Source organism: Medicago truncatula, chromosome 1 (assembly GCF_003473485.1).
Source record: "Medicago truncatula cultivar Jemalong A17 chromosome 1, MtrunA17r5.0-ANR, whole genome shotgun sequence".
NCBI classification, from domain to species: domain Eukaryota; kingdom Viridiplantae; phylum Streptophyta; class Magnoliopsida; order Fabales; family Fabaceae; genus Medicago; species Medicago truncatula.
In genome coordinates, this window is record NC_053042.1 from 18,762,012 (window position 1) to 18,762,500 (window position 489).

The 489-nt window shown below is 25.8% G+C and overlaps 1 protein-coding gene across 1 annotated transcript in view; it reads left to right on the top strand.

Annotated features, from left to right (window-relative positions):
* The first annotated feature begins 242 nt into the window (after window positions 1-242).
* The window catches only part of LOC25483166 (uncharacterized), a 603-nt gene continuing 356 nt past the window's right edge, over window positions 243-489 (top strand). Inside the window, exons 1-2 of the mRNA XM_024774932.2 lie at window positions 243-300; window positions 475-489. The exon at window positions 475-489 is cut by the window's right edge and continues 356 nt beyond it. Coding sequence (XP_024630700.1) covers window positions 243-300; window positions 475-489 — 73 coding nt within the window. The remainder of the gene's footprint in view (window positions 301-474) is intronic.

Sequence of the window (489 nt, forward strand, 5' to 3'; positions counted from 1 at the left end):
TGTTTATTTTTTCTTTTGGTATTTATTTCTACCATTTTATTAGTTAAAAGATAAAATAAAATAAAATAACCTTATACTATGTCTTGATTCCTTGTCTTTGTTTATTGAAATATATTTAGTCAACTTTTCATAAAAAATAATAAATAAATAAATTTTAGTCAAATTTCATTGCTCAAGGACTTGGTAGTTTTTTCAAATATAAATAAGACTATCAAAGCTACAAGAGTTAGCAACAAAGGAGAATGGCAACCACATTCAAGTATCTTGTTTCCCTAATCTTCCTTGCTTTTGTCATCAAAGGTATGCTCTTATAATTCCTTCAACCACATTCAAGTATCTTATTTCCATAATCTTCCTTTCTTTCATGTGCTTTCTTTTAACTATGCTTTTATTTCTTTTTTGAAACATTTTAACTATGCTTTTATAACTATACTTTTTTTCCACTTTAGTTTTTGACCTAATTTTTCTTTCAAGGATCATGTGGCCAAA